The 27,985-nt window shown below is 35.3% G+C and overlaps 1 protein-coding gene across 1 annotated transcript; it reads right to left on the bottom strand.

The window, feature by feature from the left end:
• Positions 1-8: 8 nt before the first annotated feature.
• On the bottom strand, positions 9-23,476 carry LOC127658506 (protein phosphatase 1 regulatory subunit 1A-like). Its single transcript, XM_052147814.1, has 7 exons — positions 23,308-23,476; positions 20,451-20,511; positions 12,347-12,381; positions 11,937-11,994; positions 5,769-5,972; positions 3,311-3,466; positions 9-1,469 (listed from the first exon to the last, which is right to left on the bottom strand). Exons 1-7 carry the CDS (start codon positions 23,386-23,388, stop codon positions 1,375-1,377), a joined length of 690 nt encoding a protein of 229 aa, XP_052003774.1. The 5' UTR covers positions 23,389-23,476; the 3' UTR covers positions 9-1,374.
• Between the last annotated feature and the right edge of the window lie 4,509 nt (positions 23,477-27,985).

Here is a 27,985-nt window from a genome sequence, read left to right as displayed (position 1 = left end):
TAGTTTGTTGTTGTTGTTTTTTGTTTTTGTTTTTGCATGAAATAGAGGTTTATTTTTTGGATCATTAATCATTTTTGCACAGTGACATTTTCAATTAAGGAACCCCCTCAAATTCATATTTCAGTAATATACTGTAAAAGGGAGAAAAAAAGGGAAACAGTTATCTAATATAGAAATGAAAATCATCTTTCTGAACACATACATTTTTTTTTTATTTCAACCTGCATGAATTAAAATCAGTCCCGTTTTTTTTTGCATTACAATAAGGAGATTTTTCCTCTGGGAATTTTAGATGTTGTTTTTTTATTATTATTTTTTAGATATTATAACAAATAATATAACGTTATTTGTTATATTCACCCAGACATGTTTAGCATTTAAAAACAACTTTTGTTGCAAATCAATTTAATTTTGTAATACACATACAATTGGCTGGCAGAGGAGGGAAATATGTATTTGGATGCAATAATCTTTGGGGAAAAAATGAACTTTAAAACTTTTTTTAATCTGTCAGTGACCTCAATAAAACAGCAGCATAAAAGAGCTCTTAGCTGCTCAGACTGATTTACACAAACCACAAAATTTCCCATGTCTTCAACTTTATATTATAAAATTATAAGGCAGGATGATGATTCTAAAAAAATATTTTTGTGTATGTTATAGCAGATCTAAAATAATGCAATGACCATGTGAGTATGTATGTATCTAGCTTCAACTCTATGTACGATCCCCACATTTCAGAAACTCATATCAGAGACTCGGCGAGCTGTACAACAGCCATGTGGGACTTCAGAGTCACGTCTGCATACAAAACAGCCATACCTACAAAAATAATGCTTTTGTGAGAGAAAGATCCTACAAAGCTTCTAGCTCTTTCTACATGAGGTGATAAAAAATAATGTGTTAGGATGTGATTTGCAATTCTCCCCTTGTATTGCTAAAACATTGGCGGAGTATCAGTTTTGTAATGTAACATTTTCATATTACAATTTGAAGTTCATAGAAAACACTAAAGAGCCATCAGGCGATGATGAAATACAACAACATGAAAAAACAATAGAGAATATACAGTGGGGTCCAAAAGTCTGATGTCTTGTGGCCAATGTGAAAAATTAGCTTATGTTTGATTAGTGACCTAAAAATAAATGTTTCAAAATCCAAAACTTTCTGTTTATTTCAATCTTTACATGAATAAACTCAGACTTTTAGATCTCATTGCATTTTGGAGTGAAATTACTGCATTCATTTTCAAAATCTGCACACAGTTGGGACATTTCACCTGCTAACAATTTCAACACAGAAAAAAAAAAAAATAGGAACAAGGTGTAACCAAAATAGCTTCCAAACAATACTATGAATGATGTCACTTTGTCGTTACTCTGTCTGATGGACTTTCTTCTCCCCGCTGTTTTCCTCATCCTCCTGGAAAGGTGAAGAAGATTCTGTCAGGTTAGTCAGCAGCTTCCCCCCTGTGAAAACGAGATTTGAGCAAGAATGACCTGCCATGAAATTCTAAATGAAATGATGACAACACAAGTATGTTGACAAGAATGTTTTTTCCTTGCTCAAAACCCCAGTCTGTCAATCACAAAATATTTCAGTCTATTTTTAAAATGAATGCATTTCAATTGTATTGCTATGGAAACCTATTTTCACTGCATGGGAAAAAGTGCTTTGGTAAATCATAATTACGGGATACTAAGTCATAATTATAACTTGACAAATCCTAATAATGGTATAAAAGTCAAAATTACGAGGTAGTTAATCATAATTATGAGATATCATAATTGTCAGTTACAGTCCCATTCAACCAAGATTTCTGGTGCATCCAGCTATAGTCATGAGACTGACAGAGATTTAAAGTTGTTGAATCAAAGGTCACTTCTGCCACATTGTTTTGTTCTTTCTGCTTAAACTCCTTTCAAGGGTGTGTTTGCTCTATACAATTCTATGCAATTCAATTAATAAGGCAAGTATTTCAAAATGAGTAAAACTTTGTTTGAAACAATTAGTACACATATCATGAGGCCTCTATAATTCTCCGCAATGAGAAAACGTCCAATCAATGAGTATATAACTCAACTATGAATTACTTATAGATTAGTATCCCATGATTATGATTTTATCACTTAAATATGACTGACTATCTCATCATTTTGACTTTATTATAAATATGACATTAACTGATTTTATCTCATGATTATAAGAACCTCAATTTAGTATTTTTATCATAACGACTCTCATAATTTTGACTTAATTCCATATTGACTTTATATAATTATTATGACTTTTTATGTCTTAAAAATGACTTAATATCTCATAATTATGACTTTTATTTTATACCCATGACTTACTATAATTTTGGCCTTATTTCATAAATATGACATAATAATTAATAATAGTGAAATACTGTCTCATGATTATGACTGACCAAAGCACAGTTTGCGCTTCCATTTTTGAAACATTTCCATCAAATAAAATGTAGTGATCTTTAAATAAAGAAAATGTTATGAATTCTGAATAAATGCGTATAAAAGTATGTAATGAAAATGAATAAGAAGTGCGAACTCTAAAAACGAATCAAAACAGTTTTAAACAATGTAAATGGCAAAGCAACTGCATTTGCTTTGGCATTAATTATTTAAGCTAATTTATGCTCAGTGAAGAAATGTAAATATATCTAACTGAAGGGGCCTGGGTAGCTCAGCGAGTATTGACCCTTGACTATCACCCCTGGAGTTGCGAGTTCAAATCCAGGGTGTGCTGAGTGACTCCAGGCAGGACTCCTAGGCAACCAAATTGGCCCGGTTGCTAGGGAGGGTAGAGTCACATGGGGTAACCTCCTCGTGGTCATGATTAGTGCTTCTCTCTCTCTCAATGGTGTGTGTGGTACTTTAAGTTGTGCGTGGATTGCGGAGATTAGCATGAGTCTCCACATGCTGGGAGTCTCCGCAGTGTCATGCACAACGAGCCACGTGATAAGATGCGCAGATTGACTGTCTCAGAAGCGGAGGCAACAGAGACTTGTCCTTTTTTGAGGTGAGTAACTGTGCCACCATGAGGACCTACTAAGTAGTGGAAATTGGGGAGAAAAGGGATAAAAATAAATAAATAAATCTAATTGAAATAATTGTATGACTTCTTATTTGGAATTTAACTTTTTTTCTTCTTCTATGTAAACCTTACCCTAAATCTGAATGGCATAACAGTACTGCTGTTCCAGGATCAACAAAAAACAAAAATATTTTTTCAAATATTACCTCATGTATTTCTTGTGGCATTCATTTGTGTTCATGAATATTGCCCCTACCAGGAATGAAGGGTGGCTGGTGCTGGTAAGGTGTGTCTTTGCGTCGTGGCGACAGATCTCCAGGTTCCTCTGATAGAGTGTCCAGGTGTTTTTGAGAGAGTCTGGGAGGAGGATGGCTCTCTCTCTCCTCCTGCTGGCTATCACTGTGCTCTCTACCTGCAGGATGAACAAACCATGAGTTCCAGCATGCACCAGGCACTGTCTCACCCACTACAGGACAAAACTTACCACATTAAGACCCAGTTGAATATTTAAAGATGAGACTAAGGTAGTTCAAATTCATTCAAAGGTTGAATTTCATCCTATATGTTCATGGGGAAGAATACTTGATGTACAATCAGATAGTTAGAAAATGCTAACAGAATTACAGAATGAATTACTGTTTTCGAACAAGTTTGTATAAACAGCTTGTCTCGCCCCAAACTCATGCCATTTGTTGAGCCAATGTTCAAATGTTTGGCACCGTCAAAAAAAAATTCTGGAACTGAGCATAAATGAAGCAAAGCTAGTGAAAGTGACTGGTACCCACTTAATCTTTAAGCCATATTAAATGCAATGCATGTATATACTTATAATGTATTCAACCAATTATTCATGAGTAAGATCAAATATTTTGAAGGTGGCAGTGTAGGACCAAAAGAACAGTAACATTCGATTATATCACATTATATCACTCACTCAAAGTAATTTTTATCATTTCTTCTTCTTTTTTTTATTTCAAGCTCCAAACAAAGTGCAACAACTGATCTTAAAAGTGCCAAAAATATGCTGCCTGTCTTTCTGATGCCACAGATATACATTGGAAATATTTCAAATTTTATCAAATAGAAAAATGAAGAGGACAGGTCATTAATGGTACAGAACTGAAAGTGAAAAACAAGCAGTTCATTTCACATAAAATAAGTTGTTGATGTGGAAGTGAACACAGAAAGAGTTGAGAAAGTACAGTGCATGTAGAGGAAGAGCAAGTCCAAAGATTGGAGGGTACAGTAATGTTTGGAAAGGGTCTACAGAGTGCCAAGTACGTTATTTCAGCTATCGAGAGACAGATGAAGGACTGCTCAAGTTTTTCTGCTCACTTCCTGAAGTGTCTGGTGTGTTTCCTGCATATGGATATACAAAGCAATGGTAATAATAACATTGAAAAAAGAAAAAAAAAGAATGAGGATTTAAAAAAAAAGTGGAGGAGAGACAGAGACAAAAAGTCTTGTCAGTAAAGTCCAGCAGATCTACCATCAGAACAATCAGCTTGTCTACATCTCTTAGTGGTGAACTTTTATAGTACAAACTTATTGTAGACAGGAGGATCCAACCACTCAAAATTACAATAAAAATAAATAAATCAAACTTTAAAAGCAACCATTTATTCTGAAATAATTAAATCATAATTAGAAATTAAATGCAGAAATTAAGTTTTCAATAAATACATTTAAATGCAACAATTTATTTTGAAATAATTAAATAAAAAAATTTAAAAATAAAGGTTAAATACAGCAATTTATTATGAAATAAGAAAATTAATTTACATTAAAATGCAACAATTTATTTTGAAATAATTTTATCAATTACATTTTTTACGTTAAATGCATAAATATATTTTTAAATAAATACATTTAAATGCAACAATTTATTTTGAAACAATTAAATCAATAAATACTTAAAAGCTAAATGCAACAATTTATTTACAAATATTTAAATGAGTATATAAATCAACAGCAAATGCAACAATTTATTTTTGAAATATTAAAATCAATAAATAATTAAATCAATCAACAATTATCAACTTAGTTTTTATGTTTGATAAAAACACAACAATTATTATTAAAAACATTCCATGATATCCACTTTTACAAAACTAGTACTACATTTATATAATCGTTTTTTCATAACAATAATTTTAAAAAGCATTTCCAAAAGTAACTTATTAAGAACAGGCTTAATTTATGAATGACACCTGAGTTTTTCACCAAAAATATTTAAATGCAATACTAGTTTTATGACAGTGAATATGAATGAAATTAAGTTTCTCACAATAATTATTGTTTTATATAATATTCTGAATATATATATACACACACACACACATATAACCATGTGGGAAATGTAATTATTTAATTTTTACTTCAAAATATGGTTTCCCCTAAGAGCTTTTAAGTAATAACGGGACATTTAAAAAAACAACATGTGAATATAATATTTTTCTTTCTTTTTTTTTCAATCATTGTTTTTTCATGGAACAGCCTATTATTTATTAACAATATATTCATTTGATTATTTCATATAGTAGGTCTTTCAATCATTTTCATAATTTTTTATTTAAATTTTAAAAAAAATTCAACAGATGGGAGTTGATCTGTCTTTGTTACATGGGATTGTATAGTCCTAACCATACTGCACAAAAGCAACAATATTCTCACTTTGTTGTTGTTCGTACTTGCCAGTTTTGTTCTGGACTTACCCCCATCCCCACTGCTGCCTGGCTGCCCCTCAGAACTGACATAAGACTCATTGCCATTGGGCTCTGAGCTGTTGTGATTGGCCCACTGAGCTTGGTTGTCAAATTGCTGTGCTGTGATTGGACTGGGCGTGTCTGGGCTGTCAGAGAGCCCCGCCTCCTGCTGCTCCTGCTTCTGAAAGTGCTGCTCCACCACCAGCTGCAGCTCTGCACTCAACACAGAATACACAGCACAGCGCCACACAGTGGACACAGGCTATCAGCGCAGGTGTGCAGTGTGTGTGAAAGTGTGAGACCTTTCAACCCCATTCAAATGTATGAAATTAATCTGCACTCCACACAACGATCAACTGTGAAATGAACATTTAATGATTTATGAGATGCATGTGTGCTGTATAATGTGTATCTCAAGCAAGTGAAATATACAGTATATATACACTATCAAAAAGTCCAGTATTTACGATAAACTTGTAGTGTAGGCTTTAACTGTAGGCCTATTTTACAACATGCTTCTTTTGCTTGTTGAGATTAGGGCTGGACGATATAGCTAAAACATATCTCTGTATTTTTCACCCTTTAGACAATATTTCAGAGCAAATTTATGTTTGTATATTTTCTCTTAAATGGCCTATATCAACCTAAGAAAGAATGATATTCAATCATGTTCATATATACACCACCTGTAAAAAGTTTTAGAACACCAAGACATTTTGGTTTTAGAAAGTTAATGCTTTTGTTTAACAACAAAGAGGTTAAATCGATGAAGAATTAAAGACATTTATAATGTTACAAATTACAAGTTGATGGAGATTTGTGGGATGCACATCCAGGGCACGAAGCTCCCGTTCCACCACATCCCAAAGATGCTCTATTGGGTTGAGATCTGGTGACTGTGGGGGCCATTTTAGTACAGTGAACTCATTGTCATGTTCAAGAAACCAATTTGAAATGATTCGAGCTTTGTGACATGGTGCATTATCCTGCTGGTAGTAGCCATCAGAGGATGCGTACATGGTGGCCATAAAGGGATGGACATGATCAGAAACAATGCTCAGGTAGGCTGTGGCATTTAAACGATGCCCAATTGGCACTAAGGGGCCTAAAGTGTGCCAAGAAAACATTCCCCACACCATTACACCACCACCACCAGCCTGCACAGTGGTAACAAGGCATGATGGATCCATGTTCTCATTCTGTTTACGCCAAATTCTGACTCTACCATCTGAATGTCTCAACAGAAATCGAGACTCTTCAGACCAGGCAACATTTTTCCAGTCTTCAACTGTCCAATTTTGGTGAGCTCTTGCAAACTGTAGCCTCTTTTTCCTATTTGTAGTGGAGATGAGTGGTACCCGGTGGGGTCTTCTGCTGTTGTAGCCCATCCGCCTCAAGTTTGTGCATGTTGTGGCTTCACAAATGCTTTGCTGCATACCTCGGTTGTAACGAGTGGTTATTTCAGGCAAAGTTGCTCTTCTATCAGCTTGAATCAGTCGGCCCATTCTCCTCTGACCTCTAGCATCAACAAGGCATTTTCGCCCACAGGACTGCTGCATACTGGATGTTTTTCCCTTTTCACACCATTCTTTGTAAACCCTAGATATGGATGTGCGTGAAAATCCCAGTAACTGAGCAGATTGTGAAATACTCAGACCGGCCCGTCTGGCACCAACAACCATGCCACACTCAAAATTGCTTAAATCACCTTTCTTTCCCATTCTGACATTCAGTTTGGAGTTCAGGAGATTGTCTTGACCAGGACCACACCCCTAAATGCATTGAAGCAACTGCCATGTGATTGGTTGATTAGATAATTGCATTAATGAGAAATTGAACAGGTGTTCCTAATAATCCTTTAGGTGAGTGTATATATATATTATATACACTGTATATAGTAGTTGCCAGCTCTAACAGCATTTTTGCATTCTTGCAAGACAAAAACTAATCTAATAGCATGACACTTAATGGCTAAATAAAAAAATTCAATAATCAAGATAATGAAAATGCTGCTTTTTTTTATAATGCCCCTCCTGAGCATACATGTTTACTATATCGTGACTATTCGGTATATCACCCAGCTCTTTTTCTTAGCAACTTATCAGAGAAGAGAGCTAATGTCCTGTAAGCTGATACAGTACCTCTCTCATTAAGCAGGCCTAAAAGCAGCTTAAGAGCTTTCAGAAGGTTTGAGCTCTGCAGACATCCAATGGTAAACATTGCTGTCTGATGTATACATGGATGTAATGGCATAATTATGTGTGTTACTAACGCTTGGGATAAGAATTTAGTTGTGAAAGAATTTATTATAAATCAATAGCTTGAAAAAGAAAAAACAACATGACTTAAAAACTTTTAAATCAAAACAAAAATAATTCCATTTAAACTTCCAACAACTCACAGAGATTCAGAAGAAGAAAAAAAAAAGGAATTCCAAAGTTATAAACTAGCTCTAGCTCATTAGCAGAGAAAATACTCTGCAGTTTCACCCTGGAAAAAGTTTAAATGACTTGCACATCCCATTTTACATCCAGAATCTGCAGTATTTATTCCATTAGACATTGTAAGATATTTCTAAATGTAAATTTGTAAACGTAAAGTTATAGCCAGTTTTACAGCTTTGTTGCCATATCGATGTAATGCTGTAAACCCTAAAATGACCGTAAAAACTTTACAGCTCAAAAATACACAAGCTTTAACAAAGAATTCATGTAAACTTATTATCCTCACATTTCTGCCTTTAAATACTCCAAAATTGGCCCCATTCACTTCCATTGTAAGTGCCTCACTGTAACCTTGATTTATTTTATTTTTATTTTCTTATTTTCATGGATATCAACATTATGCCACAAAAGCAGCTGATTGAACTTAACTTGAACAGAACCCAGAATATTCCTTTAAGAAAGTAAGTAGGGACAACTTTGATTTACTGTTGACATTACACTAAGTTTCTTCTCATACATTTTTTGCATCCCTGGCAAAGGGAGGGAACAAGGAAGACTTTGAGGCCCACTGCACCATGACAGCCCATGTCCAGCACTGCCAGCTAGTTTAGCACTTCCGCAAATCAGATTGCTTTAGACATTTCTGCCTCGCACCTACCAAAATGATGCTGAGTGTTCATTCAAAACTGCTCTGCCAGGCTATCCATTTGAGGCCATCTTTCTCGAATGATGTATACCCCCCTCACCCCCCCACTTTAATCAATAGATCAAGCTAATTTAGCACGTCCATGCCAGGAAATGGCCATGCCCATGAGTCAGCGAGGCAGATTTCACCACTCTCCCTCCCCATTCATTGTCTTAAAACCTCGACTGCAAACATTGAATGAGCATTGGTAAAGGGAGAGTTATAAAATGACACAGATGTCTGACATTACTGGTACTAGAGTGGGAACCCTAAAGGAAAAGAAAAGCAGTGGCCATGTGCACACCGCTGCCACGCACACCAAAGTTTTGGAAGTGACAATTACATTTAAATACGGGAGTGTATCCTAAATTATCATTCCATGTCTGTATTGACTACATGAGTCACTCTGGAATCTATGATGGTTGATATAGTGATAACCTTCTGACGTCTCACTGCTGTACAAGAAACAAGGATGCCGAAAGTTTAACCTGTTTGGATATAGCTATTTTGATCAAAGAAATAGTAGAGACATATTTTTAGTAAACTATTGTGTTTTGGTTTTTAAGCAGCTCTTTAAGCAGTTCAGTTTCCTAATGTCGTCGTTTTTCAAAGCATGCAGTTATGAAAAGCATTGTCGAAAGTCTCTATTTTCAATGCCTTTCCAGTGTGGATGACAGCCATAAATGTGTGAACATTAACTGATGCATTAACCCATGTCTGCATGATTTTATGCATTGCACTGCTGCCACCTGATTGGCTGATTAAATCAGGTGTATATATGTTACTAATAAAGTGCTCAATGGGTAAGCAAGACAAATATATTGAGCCAGAAAATGTATTCTTGCAGTGCAAGATTTAAACGTACTGTAAATGTGATTGTCACTACCTGGATTTGTCAGGAGTAAGTTCAGTTGAAGAATGAAGTTGGCATTCCTGTAAATAACCAAACTGTGGAATTAGGCACACAATAGTCAATGTATTTAGCTGCAGTGTGCACACAGCCAGTGTGGATCTAGATTAAGTATTCCTCAGTATAAAATCTCAAAGAGATTAACCTTAAAGTTTGGTTTTATATAAGTATGACACACCAAAGGAAATTGTGAGGCTTGCATTGTCATGGAGAATTGCTGATAGCCTATCACTATCATATTTTGGGATTTACACCCTAAAATGTGGCTTAAAATATGATAAAGTATTTTTCTTTTAGCATGTGGACTTGGATTCATTGCTGACATCTTACTAAAAACAATACATAAACTCCACAAATAATTAACGAAATCATTTTAGCTAAAAACCAGGAAGGAGAAAACAGTTCCGATTAAGAGGAAATGAATGAATCAAAGAGCAAAATAAATACAGGCAAGATCTGAAATAAGGAAGTCAAATCAAGAAACATGTTTTGACCTGACAGCACTGCACTGATCCAGTGTCAGTGCAAAATACTTCAGCCTTTGAAAGAAGTTACTTCTCATAACACATGACAGCAGCACAGGCAGTATAGTGTCTTAATATACATGTACATTATAGTTAACAGAGGAAGAACTGCATTGTTATCACTGACTTAAGCAGGAGCAGTGTGTGCAGCTTACTGAGGGTCACCAGGGTTCCTCTGTCATTAAAATGTATGAAGTTTGAATGTTAATGAAGAAGATGTCATGATTGAGTATGTGTACTGTGGATCATACACACATGGCATTGATGGGTCATTCCTACTATGCAGTACATTTTCATGTCCCTGTCGATTATGTCTTAACATATTAGATAGAATATTAAACACAATATCAAAAGACTAAATTCCTTTTATTTGGTTTTCTTTGTAAATTTTTAATAATTGTTTGAGCAGATTCTGCCATTTTATGTCATGTTTTCTAAAAGTAATCAATTTATCGATTTTTCCTATGTCCCTAATAGCACTTTCCATCCTGTTAGTCTTCTACAGTGTCCCTTTAATTAACAAAAGCCAGTTCTTTAATAATATCATTATCATCCTCCAGGAAGTGACATCATTTATGGTGTGAACACAGCAGCACAAACATCAGTAAATTAAAAAAAAAAAATAAAAGTTTTAAGAACTCTGTGCTGTTGTTTGTTAATAGTTGATTTATCTCACTCTAAAACATTTCATCCTGTAAAATTACAGAAATTATATTATTTCAAATGATGATTAAAATAGTTAAAATTAAACAAAATGAACATCAAGTTGACACCATCATCTAAGACAGTTCTCAGTACTTCTCTGAGCAATGACTATAACTTCAACTCTTTATTTCCATCAAGTGAGGTTCCACCCATTGTGTAAATACTAAAGCAGTAATTTTTAATTTCTCATAATTTACTCACCCTCATGCCATCCCAAATGTTTATAAATTTTTTCTTCTGCTGAACAAAAAGATTCTTAGAAGAATATTATAGCTCTATAGGTCCATACAATGCAAGTGAATGGTGGCCAGATCTTTGAAGCTCCAAAAAGCACTTAGAAGCATCATAAAAGTAATCCGTAAGACTCCAGTGGTTTAATATTTAAGTCCTTTTTTATATATTATTACTATACTAATTGCCAAATAGGTGGCGATGTGCACAAAGAATGTCACTCGGCAAAAACAAAAGAAGAAAAATGTGAAAGTGAAGATTGATAGTAAAAAATGACTTAAATATTGTTATTGTTAAATATTATTCTCATCCACACCTATAATATCACTTCAAAAGATATGGGTTTATGCTCCCTTTATGTGATTTCGGAGCTTAAATATTTTGGCACCCAATATGCATTGTGAGGACCAACAGAGCTGATATATTATTCTAAAAATCTTTGTTTGTGGCAAGCAGACAAAAGAAAATCACACATCTGGGATGGTTCACAACATATTTTTGAACGTCTGGTATACCCTTAAAGAGAAATAATTCCAAAAATGTCAACACAAGCGTATTTATTTATTTTTAAATTACAGAGACCAAAACATAATGCATAAGTGGAACGACCCATAATATATGATTACATAAGAGCCTAAAAAGTCACACGGTTGACTATGGATGGGTGTGGGCACATACCTCTCATTGTAGGTGGTGTGTAGACGCTCTGTTTCCTCTGGGCGGGAGACAGCTGGGCCTGACAGGGAAAGTGAAAAAGCACAGCGTGAGAGAGAGGGGTATCTGATCTCACGCAGACTCTATTTCAGGAGTTTTGCTCCAGCAGGTAATCATGACAACTGCATCAGAGCTCCATCCATCTCCTTCCAAAGCCCTCTGCTGAACATCTTAACACGGGAGCTCTGCAGAGCACAAGCCCGAGGCTTAGCTTACAAACTGCCATGTCCACTAATATGGCTGAAAAGGAATACCTTGTGATGTTTTATTTGGTGCTGGTTCAGACAGGAGCGAGTGAAATCAAATCCAATGCACTTGTTTATGTCTTGTGTCTGTTATAGCAGACCGGCAAGATGCTTTTTGAGTATACTCACCTCCATTTGACTGCCTGTAGTCTGTTTATCATCGCCTGAAGGGGGAAAAAAAATAGAGCAACTTTAATGTCAATGTTAGAACCTGTGAAATTTTAGTCCATGTTTGTTAGCTTTAAAGTCATCTATATGCTAATGTGTTTCTAAAAGTTAACATTATTAAAGGGATAGTTCACCAAAAAATAAAAATTCCCTTATCGTTTACTCACCCTCATGCAGAGGTGGGATGAGCAGCCAAAAACTGTACTCAAGTAAAAGTAAAATTTCTTTACAAAAATAATTACTCAAGTAGAAGTAAAAGTACTAACAAAAATAACTACTTAAGTAAGAGTAAGAAAGTATCCAATTAAAAGAGTACTCAAGTAGTGAGTAACTCGTTACTTTCACAAATTACATAATAGACGTTTACTCCCCTATATTCCATTACATAATACACATTGAACATGTATTACATAATTATTATTATTATTAATGGGAATTCTGTCATCATTCACCATCATGTTGTTCCAAACCCGTATGACTTTCTTCCATGCAACACAATAAGGAGGTATTAGACAGAATGTTTGCCTGAGTCACTATTTACTTTCAGTGAATGTTTCTTTTCTCTATATTTTGAAAGTAAATGGTGATCTAGGCTGTCAGTCTCTAACATTCTGTCTGACATATTTTATGTTCCACGGAATACAGAAGGTCACACGGGTTTGGAACAACATGAAGGTAGGGAAATTATGACAGAATATTAAATTATGGCTTAGCTATCACTTTAAAGGGATAGTTCACGCAAAATTTGAATTCTCTCATCATTTACTCACTCATGCCATCCCAGATGTGTATGACTTTCATTCTTCTGCAGAACATAAATTAAGATTTTTAGAAGAATATTTCAGTTCTGTGGGTCCATACAATGCCAGTGAAGGGGTGCCAACATATTGATGCTCCAAAAGGTAGCATAAAAGTTATACATATGATGCCAGTAGTTAAATCCATATCTTCAGAAGTGAATCTGAAGATATTGATTTAACCACTGGAGTCTTATGGATTATTTTTATGCTGACTTATTTGATTTTTTTTTAGCTTAAAAATGTTGGCACCCATTCACATTTATGGACCAAAAGGGCAGAGAAATTCTTCCAAAAATATTTTGTTTTTGTTCAGCAGATGAAAGAAGTCACACATCTATGATGGCAAGTTGGTAAATGATGAGAGAATTTCCATTTTTGGGTGAACTATTTCTTTAAGGGCTCTTGTCAGATCTGGATGAATTTGTAAATAAGAAGAGAGGTTTGGAAAAGTTTTTAGTAATTATTACAGTGAAAATATGAAAATGTCCCACAGGGACACTATATATAATGCTGAAATATAAACCAAAGCAAGATAATTCTTTATTAATGCCTTCATTCTCTATTTTATCGTTTTTAAAGTCCTGCATGGATTCTTATTTCAGTGTAGCTACTGTTTTCAGTGTTGAAAGAATTTAAATTATTACAGCAGTACCGCCACTCCAGAAATGCAGAATATGCAGCCTGCGTAGGGCACCAACCCCATGGAACACTCGCTGTGTTTGAAACTGCTCCCTATCCCCTATATAGTAATTAGGATTGTTTGAATTCTGAGTGAGCCACTCGTTCCCTACTTTTGTTCACTCATTCTAACCCACAATGCACTCTAATTTCGAGTGTACATTTTATTTATGTTTATACATAATTTTGCCATTAAGATAAATAATTATTTATTTACTAAATACTTCACTGAGGTGATATTATTTTTAACTCTGCACACAGTGGAAATGATAATAATTCTGTGGATGATTTAAATATTCAGTTATAACATGTACGTTATGGTACTTTGGTCGGATGAGGGCGCTATGCACCCACAAACGCTGCCCAGCTTGTATTGGAGTTTAAAGATTCAAAAGTATAGCAAATAAATACAATAATATACATTTTGATAAAATATGTTTACTCTTTATATTAACATATATATTAAAAATGACAAACAGAAAGAACAACAAGTAAGGCCCAAGTATTTTAAAAGTTCATATGTGACGTTGTTTCTGCAACAGCCCCAGAGCTGTGTACACATCTCTCACGCACGCGCCCTGCGCTGTGCACGGCTGCACGTGCAGAAAGGCTGTATGTTCGCTCTCCAGTTGTCAGTCACGCGTTCGGTAGAGCAAAAGGCATTTACACTTAACTTGGATGTTTACATGCATTTATACAGTTAATCAGCCTGAAGTAGCTGAGGGTGGGGAGTAAATGCATAAATACTGCTCATGACATGCAGAACGCGGGACAAAGCGCACTGATATATTGCTGCACTGATTTAAAAATGTGCACCCAGTTACAGAAGCACCATGAAAATGACCATCACATTACACAGAAAAGCCTACGTTAGCATTAGAGCCACAACATACCTCGACGTAATGCCTTAAATTGATGCTGAGATTTTATATCTTAAAATATCAGCTTGTCTTGGTGTTAAATTAAGTCATTGCATGATGAAACTATTCTTTTTCACTGTGCAGTGTAAAGAAAGTGTTTCACTTTGAGGGCTTGGTGCTGCAGCAGTGATGGACAGTCTGTGACAGAGCACGCAGTGTAAAAGTACCATTCAATAATCTCTCAATACATTACGCATGAATTAAAATTAAACCCAGTAATGTAATGACAGGAACGCAGCCCATAGTAATGAAGTAAAGGTCAAATAAATTCATTCAAAATTTATTTGAGTGAGAGTGCAAAGTACCCACTTTTAAACCTACTCTAAAAGTAAATTTTTTCCCCTAAAGTTACTCAGTAACTCAGTAGATGTAGCATGTTACTACCCATTTCTGCATGCTGTACAAAACTTGTATGACTTTCTGTCTTCTGCAGGGCACAAATAAAGATGTTTTGATATTTTGAATGTATGAGGTGTTTTTGACTTAAAATGTAAGTCAGTGGGGTCCAAAACAAAAAAATCTTACATCCTTCAGAAAACCTTTGTATGTGTTCCACAGAGCAAAGAAATTAATGCGAGTTTGAGACAGCATGAGGGTGAGTAGATGAAGAGTATTGATTTTTGAGTGAACAATAACTGAGATCTTTAAGAGTTTTTTCTCTCCTACATGTTTTGTTTCGTATTATACATTCATACAATCAAAACAATTATGCATTGTGTGGACCTTTAATGCATCAACTCTGATTCATACTGATGTTGCTGGTGGAAATAACCCTTTAAAAGCCCTTGATTTCTCTTAAAGCCTCAGTGCATCTCTATTCTCTCACCTAATAGCCACTTAAGTCCATCGTCAGTGTCCGAGCAAATGCTGAAGTCTGATTTCAGACCGTACGCTAAGTAGAAACAAAGGCACACAGTAAACCACAGTAGCCAGAAGAAATCTGCTTTTATGAGTCCACTGGCTCCACACATAAGGACTTTGTTACAAAGATGGGTAGCACACAACGTCCCAGCCAAAAGCCACAGACTCTGGACCACAAAAACAGCACCAAATTACCACTCTAATAACATGCCAGGTCACTGTACTTCAACTTCATATTCTTTCACAAGTTATGGAGTGCCCAGGTTTATGACAAGGAGCTCTCTTGTGACGTAAGTCCATAAAGCTTCAAAAACGTTCTTTATGAAGGACCCATTCCAAGTGTTTTGAATCAATGAAGAAATGCCAACCAAACAAAGAGGTGCTTGTTTAGTGAATGCAACTCTGTGCGTCTCCACCTCCTCCAAAACCAGCAGGAAAAATAAGCAGCCATTCTTCATGCAAAACCACAAACTTCAATAACCACGCAGCAATCACTCAGCAATAAGCAGAGACCTACAGGCACAAAAACAAACTGCTCTGAAATTAAAAGCATTTCCCAATCATTTGTCAGGTTTGGAAGACTTTGTTGAAGAGCATGTCATCTCTGTTGAGTAAAGGGACGTGTAGACCAAATGCGCTCTTGTACTAAAAAGAAATAAATTAAAATTAGACAGCCCAAAGTATGAAACAGAACACAAGTTTCTCAAGGCGCTTTATAAAAAGTCCAAGGTCTTCTAACTTGGCGTTTTAAATTTTTTCTTTTGTCCTTCCATGCTGTTTAGAATTGCGAAGCAATTTTTTCTGAAACAGTTTTGCATGCCTTTACAATTATAGTTTGCATTCCCTCGCAATAAGTTTTGCATGTCTTCTTAATTGTTTGCATTCCCTCGCAAATAATTTACCATGTTTTTTATATTCTGAAAGATATGTAGTGGTAGTGTATAGGTTAGGTTTCCTTGCAATAGGTTTATCCATCCCTTATGAAAATTATCAATGGATTTACTATAGTAAAAATGATTAAACTATGGTATTTGTAGTTAGCCTAAACCATAACCACAAAATGTACCAAGGGTTTACTGCAGTAACAAAAAACAAGCAAACAAACATCAGCAACAAAAAGACAAATGCCCTTCCGAAAACAAATGGTTTCACTATAGTAAAACTGGTAGGTATCATGGTTTTGAAACATGCACTAAACTTTAACCATGGTGTTGCTATGATAAAACTGCAGTAGCCTTGTTTTTTGGTAGAATGATTATATTTCTACAATTTTGGTTTACCTGTATTATTACAACAGTTATACTACAAATATCAAAACCATATTCAAATATAGTTATTGTGGTAAAACCTTGGTAAATTTTGTGGTTATGGTATTAATAGCTTATTTGAACTATGGTTACTGTAGTAAAACCATTGTTAATTTTTCGTAAGGGATGGATTAAGCTATTTTGAGGGATCCCAAAATAACTGTGAGGGAACAGAAAACTAAAAAATAAATAAGATAAAATCCTTGCCTGTCCTGTAATAGGCTCTGTAGTTTGTCAACTTCTTTTCTAAATAAACATGCAAATTTCTTTGACTGTTATGCCTCATCTCGCTGTTTTTTTTTCTTTTCGTTTTCTTTCTGTGAAATTATATGTTTAGGTACTGTGTCAAGTTAAAAAGCCATCTCCAGACACATGCATTCTGCTCTATACATGGAACAGCATCTAGCCTTCTTTACCACAAGGACGTATTTGGTGTTAACGGCCCCTAAAAAACACGTCAGTTCTGTGCGAGATGCTGAAAAAAACAGAGAGACATGGCGCATGGCCCTGAAGACAGACCTGGCAACAGCGAGGAAAAAGTCAATGTTTTTAGTAAAGGGAAGCTGGAGATTATTCGTGAGCTTAAAACAAGGCCCTCTTTTGAAGCAGAACTGCCAGACGGCAATGCTGGCGTCAACAAGATTGGTTTGGTTAAGCTTTATCATGAAGACCAGCCATCTTTGCCATGTCACAGACAAGTAGTAGTTTTCTGCCAACAGAAGCCCAGAACACACAGATGTCAGTTCAAGACTTCCACTTCAGACAGCATGCCCACGGAAGGCCCACAGTCCGTTCAATGACTGTTTGATGTGTACTGCGCACGAAATTGGAAAGCACTTTCTCAGTCGGGTGAGCTCTAATCTTATTGGCGGACTTACACAACTTCAGTGAGTAAGTGCATCTCTTTAAAGAAAATCCGAGTTTCAGTAATTACGACATTGTGGTGGCATTCATGTGCGCTAATCTTTTGAAAGTGAACCTTACGACATGACTTAGTTGAAGGCTGTATTATTATTGACTCTGCAATGAATGATTTCACATCTTTTAGCCTGCCGAAACACTGGCTCTTGTGTGGGCTGCTGAGTGGTATTAGGGTCAAGGTTAGTGTGTTTACTGGTGACATTAATGTGATTGGCATTTCATTCATATTTATATATTTGCTTTAAAATGGTTTATAGAAAACAAAGGAATCATCATTTCAAACAAAAACACACTCAAGTACATTCAAAATGTCTAATGCAAGAAGTAAAATCAATTAAAATGTATATTTGAATTCAAATGCACACATAATGTATCACAATATAAAATAATAAACAGCTATGTTTACTATATTTATTTAAAAATAATAATAATAACAATAATTCATGAGAAATGCCACATAGGGACTTCAGTGAATATTTTTGAGTGATGAAATAAATAAATAATTGAAAAATGAGTTTGAATCGATTCATTGAAATGGAGATGAGATGAGAACTGATACTCAGCTTTAAATCATAGACACTATTAAAACATATCTTAATGCAGGACATTTGACAAGGAAGGATTTTAAAACTATGCTAAGTAAAAAATAAAAAATTTGTTAAATACTTTAATGGCCAGATATACATTAGTGCATCAAAAGCATTGCAACATTCACAGTTTTTCTTAATTCTACTAGCAATAATCGCAAATATATGTTAAATATTTAATATATCTGCCAGGTCTAGGTATAAATGAATCTCAACAATATACATCCTATCAGTTTTTTCCAAATAACCCTTAAATCCACCCCCAGATAAGATGTATCTGCAGATATTGAGGTTAAACTGACATTTCACCCAGCCAGTTGCTCCGGAAGAGACAAGTTACGCTTCAAAGAAGACAGGGCTATGGTACAACAATTTATTTGATTGGTTGGATTTTGAATTTCTTAACTAATAGAACACAAAGAGTAAAAGTTAATGGTGTCTTATCTAAACAGATGAGTTCCTCTACAGGGTCTCCTCAAGGATGTGTGCTGTCCCCACTTTTATTTATTTTATATACTAACATGTGTCAAAGCATGTATGAGAACAGATTTATTATAAAATATGCGGATGACTCAGTAATTTTGAGTTTACTTAAGGAGAATGAGACCTCACATGGTCCAGTTATTGAGCATTTTGAAAACTGGTGTGATGAATCTTATTTACAGTTAAATATATTAAAGACCAAAGATATGCTCATCGATTTTAGGAAAAGTACTCATCCAAGTGATCCTACTTTAATTAAAGGCCAAAAAATAGAGTATGTACAATCATACAAATACCTTGGGACCATAATTGATGAGAAACTAAAATTTGAAGAGAATTGTGAGGCTCTGAACAAAAAGGGGCACCAGCGTTTGTACTGCCTAAGGAGATTATCTGCATTAATTCTTGATAAAACAATAATGAAGATGTTTTATCATGCTTTTATAGAATCTGTTTTGTCATTTTCCATTTTAGTGTGGTACGGTCATATATCCTTAAAGGCAAAAAATCAGCTAGACCAGATAGTAAAATGGTCTGGCCGTTTGATAGGCGAGTCAAAATCAGGAGTGGCATCACTATATGCCAAACAATTACAAAGGATGGCCCTTTCAATTTTAAATGATGACTCTCTCCCTCTGCGAAATGAGTTTCAGTTATTACCGTCTGCGAGGAGGTATAAAGACCCTAGGTGTAGAACGAAAAGATATAAAAGCAGCTTCGTAACAAATGCGATTGATATGCATAACAAATTGTAGAGGTGTTTTTTCAGATATGTACTAGGGGTCTTATGATTTTAAGACGTTAAAAAGATTATATGAAATGCTCTTGAGAGCATTTTCTTTTTGAGAGCACTTCACTAAGTTTATGAGTATTTTTTTTATCTGTCCTTAATGTGTAGTGTAGTGTCCTGTGTTTTGTGTTTTTTGTATTGGATGCCATAGAATAGAATGTCATTGCACTGTAAAACAAATTTACCTACGAGTACAAATAAAGTAAACAAACAAACAAACAAACAAACAAACAACAGTCTGCACGGCCTGGCCAGTCCCATATGCTGACACCATAAGTGGGTTGTTTGTGCTGATAGACCATTGCCACATTCCCAGTGTGTTGCACTGTTACCCAAAGCAAGATCACAGACGCTCTGACACGAAATGATCTCGGCGGACATATCAGGTTGTCCTTAATACAAGAAGAGTACATTTCCTCCCTCAATATCATATAATGATTGTACATGAAAATTGGAGAGGGTATATTTTCATAACAACAAAGCCGGCTCCTATGCAAATGTGTTTTTGTTTAAAAGCGTTTCCATTCAATGTACATTAGGAACTTAAACCTAAAGGTCATGTTTAATAAGAGCCAGGCTGCTCTTTGAAGATTTTTATATGAATTTACATGTATTTAAGTTACACAAAAGGGCTGTGGTTCAACATGGCCGTGTTTGAATTTAGTCTCTATAAAGAAGCATGCTACTTTGTAATATTGGATGTTAGGTGTGCTCTTACCTGATGCGTTGGGCTCGTTGTAGATGACCAGTGTGGCTGGAGTTGGTCTGCGCTTGCGAATCTGTGGTCAGGGAGTGAAAGAAAGAAAAATAGTAGTAGTAGTGATATTCCTTTCACAAAAAAGCAAAAAGCCAAGATAGGCCATGAGTTACAGTCATTTAACCATGGGTAGGAGGTGTTCTTAGGCATGGAGTGAAGTCTAAGATGGTAAAATCCCTGTAACTTACAGTCTTGAGTGGCTTATCATAAAAACATTATAAAAAATAAAAAACAGTGGCAACAACAATATAATAAAACGCTCAATAAACTGTTAAATGTTTTAAGCATTAGAGTTGGGACAAACAATTATTCCGCTAAGAAAGCAAGTTAATTTGCTGATCTTTAGATGTACCGTTGCTAAGCAACATGGTAACTTGGGACATTGAAAGAAAATTTCACCTAAGAATGAACAATCAACATTTAGTCATAATTGAATCACCCTCACATCGTTCCAAACCCGTGAGGAACAAAAAAAGGAAACAATAAATCAATATCATGGTCCGTCACCTCAATTCAATAGCAGATATTCACTTTAGTTTCAAAAATAATCCAAAAGTATCATAATAGTAGTCAAATCTTCTGAAGGCAAACGTCAGGTTTTGGTGAGAAAAAAAACAAAAATGTCAGTGATTTTTCGGTCAAATTAATCGTTTACACATTCATGAAAGAAGCTTGTACACAGAGCACAAAATTATTTGCGTTGCCTGCCTTCAGAATACTTGCAATATGACAAAAGAATGCAGGTTTAGATTGACAAGAGGGTGAGTAAATTAGGACAGAATATACATTTTTGGGTGAACATTTCCTTTAGTTTAATTCTGCAATCACATGTGTGCATTCATTGGCATTTTATGATGACATCAAATTGATCATTGTACAGTACATGGCCAAAAGGCATTGGTAGTATTATCAGCCTGATCTCATGTAAGTTACATGCCTGTGGCGAAATTTTTGTAAAATGATATTGTGTCTTTCCTGCGCGATGCTAAAAGCGAGTTAAAAGTCCTCCCAAACAGATGAGGTTTTAAAGGTTAATGCTCTGTTGAGATTTAAATCAACAAAACTAACCTTCCTACCCTAAACCTTAAACCTAATCCCAACCAACAAGTTCAAAAAAAGGTTCATGCACCTTGTGAAATTAAAAAGGCAATTTTTTTTAAAGCAGCCAAGTAATTTTGTGGTGCTTCTATGATACATTTGCCTCACGTGAAAGGAATTGTATCCAGCTCCTTGGCATCGTGAATGCAACGCTCTATCAGTTGAGCTACCGTGCAATTTAATCGTGCCCGAATAAGCTTGTAAATGTATCACCTTCCAAGTCATGCACTTTTTGATGTCATAAGACACCATTGTGTAAGAAACAGGGCGAAAAGTGGAAGTGACAACTCCAACGTTTTACATGTGATTGCTGTGAAAGTGAATAAAAGTCATAGCATGTTCAGTGTTCATTTCACCAGGAGGGTGCTGCAATGCATACAAAGAGCCACATGAAACTCATTTTGCAAACACATACTGTAGGTATAGTAACATGATTCAATGAGACTAGATTGAGTAGTGCCATGACACTTTTTCATACAAGTTACCCAACAATAACAGATGCAACAAATTTTCATGCTGACTGATTTACCCCACATAACTCTACATGTCTCGACATCAGCGCTAGTTGGGTGATTCAATAGGGTCAATACAATCAATTCCGTGAAGAAGGCTGCCAGGTTTTGATCTTACAACATGCTGTCTCAACACATGTGGAACAACATGAGCTCACACTCAACAGTGGCGATCAGTTCTCAGTCCCTGCGGTGTAAAACACACTGTATCTGAACATCAGGGTCACTTTAATGTGCTCTGATCTGCAGATATCTTGCAATGGTTCATGTTAATTTATTAAAGGTATAGTTCACCCAAAAATATGTCATTATTTACTCACCACCCACAGAAGAAAGAAAGCCAAATGTGTTGGGAGCAATATGAGGGTTAATGCTTACAGAATTCCGCTTTTTGGTGAACTATACCTTTAAAGAGGGTCCAAGTAGCAAAAGAGGGGATACTGTCTATAGTGTTGGAGCACTTACTCAGCACAAGAGAGACTGCAACTGATTCGACAAGCCACCATCATCATAAAATCAGTACTTTCCTGTTATGACATTGTCAGCAACATCACCCAACATCAAACACTTTTACTGCCTGACATTCAGCCTCACTGCTGGAGCCATCAATGAACAGCTTTTAATATAGCTGGAACACAACAATTGTCTATTCTTCTGCATGCACTACGATTTACAAACGACAATAGAAAAGAACTAGTTACTTAAATCCATTCTTGATGCAGAGAACTGTTTTTAACAATATTTTGCTAATTGTTTTATAATTATTATGCATGCAGCTTTTATGAACTCACATTTTTGCATTATTTGCTCTTTAAAACTCATTTGTTATTGCTCAGTACAATTTAAAATAAACTACCTGAATAGGAAAAAGCTGATTAAAAATGTTACATGGCTTAAGATATACACTTTCCCTTATACATTCATATAATTTTTTACCTAAAGTCTTGATGTTGATAAAAAAAAAAAAACAAACAAGACAATGGGCACGTTATGTGCCAACTGCCCACATACAAAGACAAAAAAATGACATATTTACAAAGCACTACAATCCCTGCAGAGAACTTCATCTATGACATCATATAATAAATCTGATTTTGCCAGCAATCTGCACTGACCCGATGCTCAGTGGGGGTCTCAAGGGAGCTGAAGACCTCTGCAGGCCAGTCTCCATTAGGCACAATGTAATAAAAGGACCTCTCTCTACTTACATGCTCAGCCGCCTGGGGATCCAACTGACTCTGGAAAAGTGGAACGGCAAACTGAATTTTCTTGGGGCTGTTGGGCTCCATGTTGAGAGCGAGCTGATAGAGAGAGAGAGAGAGAGAGAGAGAGAGAGACAAACTGGACCCTATTTATCAGCCCCTGGAAATTACGCTCCTTCCTGGACAGCCCGCCTTCCCCTACTCCACAGAGTGGACGAGAGAGAGAGAGAGAGAGAGAGAGAGAGAGAGATAGAGAGAGAGAGATAGATGCAACTTGCATAAAATTTCCATACACATCTGTGTAAAAAGTACAACATGAACCACTACCTTTATTTCTTCTTTAATAATAATTTAATAATGAAATCCCATGAGTATGTGTAAATGTGTACGTATATAATGTTACTATAGCTTTGACAATGTATAGCTTTCAGGCTAAAAGAAACTTGAATCTTGGATCAGAGAACCAATAGCGTACATTTATTACTGTAAGGACTGATATATTACTTGAGACAATTGTATTTATTTTGTATAAACCATATTTTGCATGTAAATGAATCCCCGTTGCATTCTATTTTATTACCTTGTTTCTGTCTATTATTCTATAATTTGTATATATTTCTGAATGTTCTTCTCACAATTTGTTGATGTCCATTTCAACAATAAATATCCTATATAAACTTTAAAATATTGTAAATGCGGAAACATTTTCAGTAAAGTTGTATTAATAAGCATGAATTAACAATGAACAATTCTTGAATTAATTTTGGTTAATGTTCATTTCTACATAAACATTCTAAAAAATAAAAAGCATATATGTTTATGTTAGGTAATGCATTATGAACTAACATTAACTAACAATGAACAATAGTATCTTTTCTAAATTATATAAAGATGAATAAATACTGTGCAAATATATTGTTCATTGATAGGTCATGATACATGATGCATTAACTAATGTTAACAAATAGAAACTTATTGTAAAGTGTTACTGTCAATTCTAACAATCATGCCAATAAAGCAATGTTGACAGAGAGAGAGAGAGAGAGAGAGAGAGAGAGAGAGAGAGAGAGAGAGAGAGAGAGAGAGAGAGAGAGAGAGAGAGATGCAAATAAAGAACTAATAATTAGTCCATCTTTCCCAGACCTTTGTTATCCCACTCACTTTTCTGTACTCCTGTGTCCCATACACCTCACAGAAGCAGATATGTCCTTCCTTGGGTGGCTGTTCCTTTTTTAGTTAGGGTCTTCTCAGTATGAGTTCTCTGTCCGCTCCGGGACATGCTCAGATAGCAAGCGCTCTGCTTCCTCTCTCACTATCATTAGCAACACTCAGAGCAATGCAACATAAGCTCCCGCCGGGACCTTGCTGATGCTTCCTACATTATTTATGATCCTGATTCAGGATGCTGTCGGCAGTTTTTGCGCATCACATTGCCAGATTTCCCTTCACAGGCACGGGTAAATTGTGAGGCAAGAGAATGTTCTTTATAATGTATAACATGTCCGATCACAGTGGCACATCATATATAGATTTTAAATTATTCAGAGTTTCTTGGGTGGTGGGAATAAATCATTATCCCATTAAAGCAGCCGTTTCATTTTTAGGTGGAGTGGAAATATTAGAAAATGTAGGGTTTTAAAACAAAATGGGTTGATATTCAAAGTTGTTTGATATTCTTATGTTAAGCAAGTAAAACTTTTTGAACACAATTCATTTCCTTTCCTTTTCCAAACATTATGGTTATGGGATGAAGATTTTACATATAGTACATATAGTACATATAGTACTTTTTCACATTATTAATGTCCTGACTATACATTGTGATCAGTTGAATGCCACTTTGGTGAATAAAAGTACCAATTTCTTTCCATAAGAGCAAAATCTGTTCATTATTCCAAACATTTGGCTGCCATATATTCAATATTGTATATTCAATAGCGCACCTGACTTGGGTAATTGCACAAGTTAATAGCTGAACATAAATTCAATTACGTTTTTTTAACCATGACTAATTTTTGTACAAATAATATTAGGTAGACCTACAATGGTTCAAAGTGTGACTGTGTATTGATCCTTTCTGCTCAGGACAGACGCCACCTGTGCTGTTTGTTAAGGCCACTGGACATCTGCCAATGAGAAAACTGCTATTGAGCCACCTGCCACCTGATGCAGACATTTCTGAAAAAGAACAACTAGTGATCATAATAAATTAATCATATACAAACATCTGGTTGATTAAAAAAAAAAATTTTTACATTTTATTTATAGAAAGGCCAAATACACTACAAGTTTCGGAAGTGACAAAGACATTTAAATACATGAGTGCATCTCGTGGCTGTGAACCATAAACAGATGGAATCATAGAGCGTTTAAACTTTTTTTGTTTTAGCAATTTTTATGTAATAGTATTAGAGACAGCAGTATCCCTCTGTCAAAACAGGTGCAGTGTTTTATTTATAATGCTTCTCCACAGTGTAGAGTCCACATTGTTTTTGTGATGAGAAGTCCAACTCATGTCAGTTCTTTCAAACAATTCCTTTCAATGAAGTAGTTCAAAAAACAATTCAGTGTTCCTTCACATCATCAAGTGGTCAATGACATTCAAGAATGGCATTTTACATGCTCTGAAACATCCAAAGCTACTGTATATAGGCACACATTACTGTTTAACACAGTCATTGAAGTTTTATATTAGTTTTATTATTGAAAATTTTTAGCGTCCTAGTTCAGTTTGTTGCAGCCATGATTCAGCTCATTAACAAAGTCCGTTTTAGAAGCAAGTTGCATTTACGATAAGCAATTCTAAAATGAATTTGCATCTATCATACACTATAGGAAATGTTTTATTTGTTAAATGTTAGCTATTCTGCAATTAACCCTCCTATTGTCTAAGAAACTGCACCCTCTTTTTGTTCTTCGGGTCATTTTTGACCCGTATTGAAAACCATTAAAAATATATAAATTATTTATTAGTGTGCAACGGCACTAAAGACCCCCTTTAATATTTATTTTTTATTGTAGTCCCAAATTGTATAATGAAAAGTGTTCAAATGCTCTGTTCTTAATATTAATGGAGTGACATAATTGTTTTAAGAAAGTAAAATAATTTGCTAAACATTGGCCAAGGATGGCTCAATTTACATTTATTTCAATCACTTTTGGCATTTTCTAATATCTTAACTACTACATATTACAACAATTTCTGATTTATTCTGCTTGTGATATAATAATGCATATTTTAGTTACAATTTAAGTACATCCCTATTTCACAAAAATCTCTATGGTAAATGGTCTGCACTTATATAGCGCTTTTTTTAATCTCAGAGGTTACCAAAGGTTACCACTGTGTCCCAATCACCCATTCATACTCACACTCATACACCAATGACAGCAGAGCTGCCATACAAGGTGCTAGCCTGCCATTGGGAGCAAGTTGGGGTTCAGTGTTTTGCCCAAGGACACTTCGGCATGTGGAGTCATGTGGGCCAGGAATCGAACCACCAACCCTGTGATTGGCAGCTGACCTGCTCTACCACCTGAGCATTTTAGAATTGTGCCGTAATGGTTCTTTCAGTCATCTAATGTTTTAGGAGAAAATCACATTCAGTAGGTTTTATACCAATGGGGCTCCTTTAGTCCCACAGTACCAATGATATAGATTAACTTGCTATACTTATTTGCTAACATATTTCCTGTTCAAAACTGTAAGAAAAATACTCTTATTTGTTTGTGCACATGTGCATTTACAGCAAAACTATGCAATTTTTGGGAAAGATGCAGTACCCAGTGGAGCAGGTGAGGGAGCTAGAGAGCAGTATGGGGCTAGGGGCTTCATTTTAGAAAATTTGAAACCATTTTTAGGTCAAATTTGATTCATAGATGTATTAAAAACTATTAGACTATTAAACTATAAAGCTGTTTAACATACACAAAGTCCAAAGGTCACAACCGGTTCTTCCCATACGGGTCAAAATTGACACGTTAAGGTCAATGGAAGGAACCATTTGTTTAACATTTTATTTTCTCTTAAAAATTGTGTGTATATATATATATATATATAATTTTGTTTGTTTTGATGGTCTTGACAATGTCACAACGTTCAGTTCCAGTACCAAAAACTATGAGGTATTTATAACATATTCTTTACCTGTTCTGGCTAAAAATTACCTTAAGACAATAGGAGGGTTAAAGTAACTAGTCAATCCTTAATACAATCTGTTACAGCATTATCGGCTCATTATGAATCAGACATGTCCGAAAGAGACAGTTTTGGTTCAATTAGATGAGGATTGAGTTATCTCATGAACCACTTGGACATCTGAAACTGGTTGAGTAAAATGATTCACTGAAAGAAAAAAAGAAAGAAAACAGACGAATCACACATCGGTATAACCATCAATTTATTAGCAATTATTGTTGAATTTAACTGCATTTTTATACATGTGCTAAATTAGCACCAAAAAAATTTTATAATAAAAAAAAAAGAAAATGTATTATATTACTGCTTTCAAATAGTAAATTGATAATAGCTTTCTTCGTTTTTTTCTTCTTCAATAAAGAATAGGAGATAAGCTCATATTACACTAGGTCACCCCATTCACCTCTGGAACAAACAGCATCACACACCCAACCTGACCCATGTTTATGCTCTGCCATAACTGTTGCCTATTTACAGGTCGTGGCA

Source organism: Xyrauchen texanus, chromosome 18 (genome assembly GCF_025860055.1).
Source record: "Xyrauchen texanus isolate HMW12.3.18 chromosome 18, RBS_HiC_50CHRs, whole genome shotgun sequence".
NCBI classification, from domain to species: Eukaryota; Metazoa; Chordata; class Actinopteri; order Cypriniformes; family Catostomidae; genus Xyrauchen; species Xyrauchen texanus.
This window is presented reverse-complemented; position numbering and strand designations above follow the sequence as displayed.

Coding starts and splice junctions, on each gene's coding strand:
- LOC127658506 (XM_052147814.1), bottom strand. CDS start 23,388: ATGGAGCCCAACAGCCCCAAGAAAATTCAGTTTGCCGTTCCACTTTTC. Junction 20,512..23,307: donor ATCCCCAGGCGGCTGAGCAT/GTAAGTAGAGAG, acceptor CCCTGACCACAG/ATTCGCAAGCGCAGACCAAC. Junction 12,382..20,450: donor CAACGAGCCCAACGCATCAG/GTAAGAGCACAC, acceptor TTCCCCCTTCAG/GCGATGATAAACAGACTACA.